The 3,938-nt window shown below is 45.4% G+C and overlaps 1 protein-coding gene across 1 annotated transcript; it reads right to left on the bottom strand.

Annotated features, from left to right (window-relative positions):
- Positions 1-537: 537 nt before the first annotated feature.
- On the bottom strand, positions 538-1,080 carry LOC127319535 (uncharacterized). The gene has a single exon (XM_051349506.1). It carries the CDS (start codon positions 1,078-1,080, stop codon positions 538-540), a length of 543 nt encoding a protein of 180 aa, XP_051205466.1.
- Positions 1,081-3,938: the final 2,858 nt, after the last annotated feature.

The raw sequence follows: 3,938 nt of genomic DNA on the forward strand, positions 1-3,938 counted from the left end.
AGGAGAATACGGTGGTCCTAGTGGCTCATTGGAGTGCCTCGTGCCTCCACACCGCTCCAATGGAGACGTAGCACCCTTGGGTGTGAACTTTGGGATACATCGTCGTCTCCTCGTGCACCGGTTACTTCTCAACCCGGGTTCCTTTACCTATGCGCTTTACATTGTGGTATCTATCATGCTTGATGTTCTATACCTAGCTTGTTATCATCTTGTTGCCCATCATGCTTAGCATAGGTTGTTGGTGCACTTAGGCAAACCCTAGTAGATAGGCTTTGAGCTAAACAAGTGAACACTAAGTAGTTTTATTCCGCCTTGTTTAGCTCTCAAGTAGAAGTTTTTAGAACCGCCTATTCACCCCCCTCTAGGCGACGTCCTTGCACATTCAGCAAAGAGGCGCAAGGGCTGCTTCACCGGCTTAGTGTCTTTCCGGACATTTAAAGAGTGCTCAGCCAACTCCCTCGGCACACCCACCAAGTCATCAGTAGACCAGGAGAAGATGTTCCGATTCTCACGGAGGAAGTTGACGAGCGCACTTTCCTATGCCTCACTCAGTCCGGAAACGATGCAGATGGTGCGCTCTGGGTATGACGGGTCCATGACAATATCGTTTGTCTCCTTTGGTGGCTTGAATGCCATTCCGCCAAGCGGGCTGCTCAGTGCCGCTAAGTTCAACTGGGATGATTGTGCTAGCACGACAGCAGTCTGGATCCTCTTCTTCTCTTCCGCTATGACCACTGATTCGGCCAAGCATGATCCGGCTGAAGCAGTGTCCAGCGAGACCTTGTAGTTTCCCACCACAGTTATGACGCCGTTGGGTGCCGATATCTTCATCTTTGTGTATGCCGTATGGCTAGAGGCCATTAACTTTCCCAATGCCGGCCTTCCCAGTAGGGCATGGTAAGGGTTGTCCAGATCAACCACTTCGAACAGAATATTCTCCACCAGACAGTTATCCAGGCCACCAAACAGGACATCAAACCGGACTTTTCCCATTGGGGAGCAGGACAAGCCCGGTACTATGCCGTGGAATGTCGTGCGGCTTGGCTCCAACATGTTTTCAGTGATGCCGAGCGTGTGCATGGTATGCCGGTACATGATGTTGATGTTGTTGCTGTTGTCCATCAGCACTTTGCTGAACCGGACGCGCGCTGATGGCCCATGCATTATGGGATCCACCACCAAAGCATATCCACCCGGGTTAGGCATCACCTTCGGATGATCTTTTATGGACCAAGTGATCTCTTGTTCCGACCACTGCATGTATCTCGGGACTCCCGATATGACGGCATTCACCTCCATGGACCACCGATGCATACTTTGTCGGTCCATCGGTCAGTCACGAAGACCACACAGCAAATGTCTGGATCATGATACACATTCTAGCCTTGAGGCGCGTGAGGTGCGGCATTGTTGTTGTTCCCTTCAGCCACCTGATGAAATCCTTCCTGCTTCTGCGGCCAGTTAGGCTGAGCTTGAACCGGTTGCGCATTTGCTCCAGTGAGCGGATGTGGCGGCGGTAGTGCCTCCGAGCCCTCCTTCATCAACCTCCGGGTCCAGGAACAGTCCCTGGTTGTGTGATTTGCCGGCTTGCCCGGGTTCGGCGTATTCCACCGGCATTGTTGATCCATTGCCGACTCCATGATGTACTTGGGCTGATCACGCAGACCTGTTTGTTCTACCTATGAAGGACATAGATGTCATTCTTGGTATGAACTGGTTAGAGGCGAATGGAGCCTTGATAGATTGTGCAAATAAGACAGTGTCTTTGAAAAGCCCAGATGGAGGAAGGATGATTTACCAAGGAGAAAAGCATACTCAGATTGAAGTTGAGCTACAGTTGAATAGCATGAAAGAGGTGAAACTTGAGGACATACCAATAGTCAATGAATTCCAAGATGTTTTCCCGAAGGAGTTACCTGGAATGCCACCAAATCGGGAGATAGAGTTTACCATTGACTTAATTCCGGGAACAACCCCGATTGCTAAAGGACCATACAATATGGGACCTAAGGAGTTGAAGGAACTCAAAGAGCAATTGGATGATTTGGAACAAAAAAGATTTATACAACAAATTATTTCACCTTGGGGATCACCAGTGATATTTGTGGAAAAAAGAGATGGAGGCCGTAGGATGAGCGGAGATAACCGGAACCTTAACAATCTTACCATCAAGAACAAGTATCCACTTCCCAGAATACAAGATCTTTTTGATCAAGTCAGGGGAGCAGGAGTCTTTTCCAAGATCGATCTGAGATCGGGTTATCACCAGATAAAGATCAAGAAGGAGGATGTTCCAAAGACTGCCTTTGTTTCAAGGTATGGACATCATGAGTATGTAGTAGTACCTTTTGGGTTGACCAATCCCCAAGCAATATTCATGAACCTTATGAATAAGATATTCATGCCATATCTTGACAAGTTTGTCATCGTGTTCATCGATGATATCTTGATATATTCCAAGAATAAGACCGAACATGCAGAGCATCTCAGGATAGTGTTGCAGACACTAAGAGCACATCAGCTCTATGCAAAATTCAACAAGTGCGAGTTTTGGCTAGACAAAGTAGAATTTCTTGGACATGTGATTAGCAAGGATGGAATCGCAGTAAACCCAAGCAAAGTTGTAGCAGTTTTAGAGTGGGAAGCACCTAAGAATGTCAAGAAAATCAGAGGATTCTTAGGAATGGCAGGATACTATAGAAGATTCATCGAAGGATTCTCCAAGATAGCAGGACCAATGACCAAGTTGTTGAGAAAGAACACACCATTTGTGTGGTCAGATGAGTGTGAGCAGAGTTTTCAGACTCTGAAGGAGAAGTTAACAACAACACCTGTGTTAGCGGTACCAGAAGTGGGCAAGGACTACACAGTGTATTGTGACGCATCCAAGCATGGATTGGGATGTGTACTTATGCAAGATCGGAAAGTGATATCTTATGGATCAAGGCAACTCAGACCTCATGAAGTCAACTATCCGACACATGATTTAGAGCTAGCAGAAGTTGTACTTGCATTGAAAGGATGGAGGCATTTCCTCTATGGAGCTAAGTGTGAACTTTATACTGATCAAAAAGTCTCAAATACTTCTTCACTCAGAAGGAACTGAACATGAGACAGAAAAGATGGCTCGAGTTGATCAAAGATTATGATTTGACCATCAATTACACACCAGGAAAGGCTAATGTTGTAGCCGATGCCTTAAGCAGAAAGAGTACCGGAGGAGTTGAACAAGAAATAGCACCGGAGCTTAACAGGGAGATAAGTCAAGCACATATACAACTCTGGGAGAAGGAAGCACATGAGGGACTATCAGCACTGCAAGTTGTGGAAGAATTGAACATGAATTTGAAAAATGAGATCATAATGGGTCAGTTGGATGATCCATTCATCGTGGAAGAGATACGAAAGATCAAAGAAGGAAGACCATCAGAGTTTAATCTACGAGAATCTGGATCCTTATGGTTTCAAAAGAGGATTTGTGTTCCAGATATCGCTAGAATCAAGGAAGTGATACTAAGAGAAGCACATCAAACACCCTATTCAATTCATCCTGGAAGTCCAAAGATGTACATGGATTTTAAAGAGTTGTTTCGGTGGAACAACATGAAGAGGAAGATTGCTCAGTATGTGGCAGAATTTCATACCTGTCAAAGAGTGAAAGCAGAACATCAAAGTCAAGCAGGACCATTGCAACCTTTACAAATCCCAGAATGGAAGTGGAAAGAGATAGGAATGGATTTTATCACCGTACTATCCATGACCAATAAAAAGAAGGACATGATATGGGTAATCGTGGACCGGTTTACTAAAAGTGCACATTTCTTAGCAGTAAACCAGCAGGATAAAGGTGAAAAGCTTATAGATCTTTATATCAAAGAGATTGTGAGTAAACACGGAGTTCCCAAGAAGATAGTGTCAGATCAAGGATCTGTGTTCAC

This window comes from Lolium perenne, chromosome 6, assembly GCF_019359855.2.
Source record: "Lolium perenne isolate Kyuss_39 chromosome 6, Kyuss_2.0, whole genome shotgun sequence".
Taxonomy (NCBI): domain Eukaryota; kingdom Viridiplantae; phylum Streptophyta; class Magnoliopsida; order Poales; family Poaceae; genus Lolium; species Lolium perenne.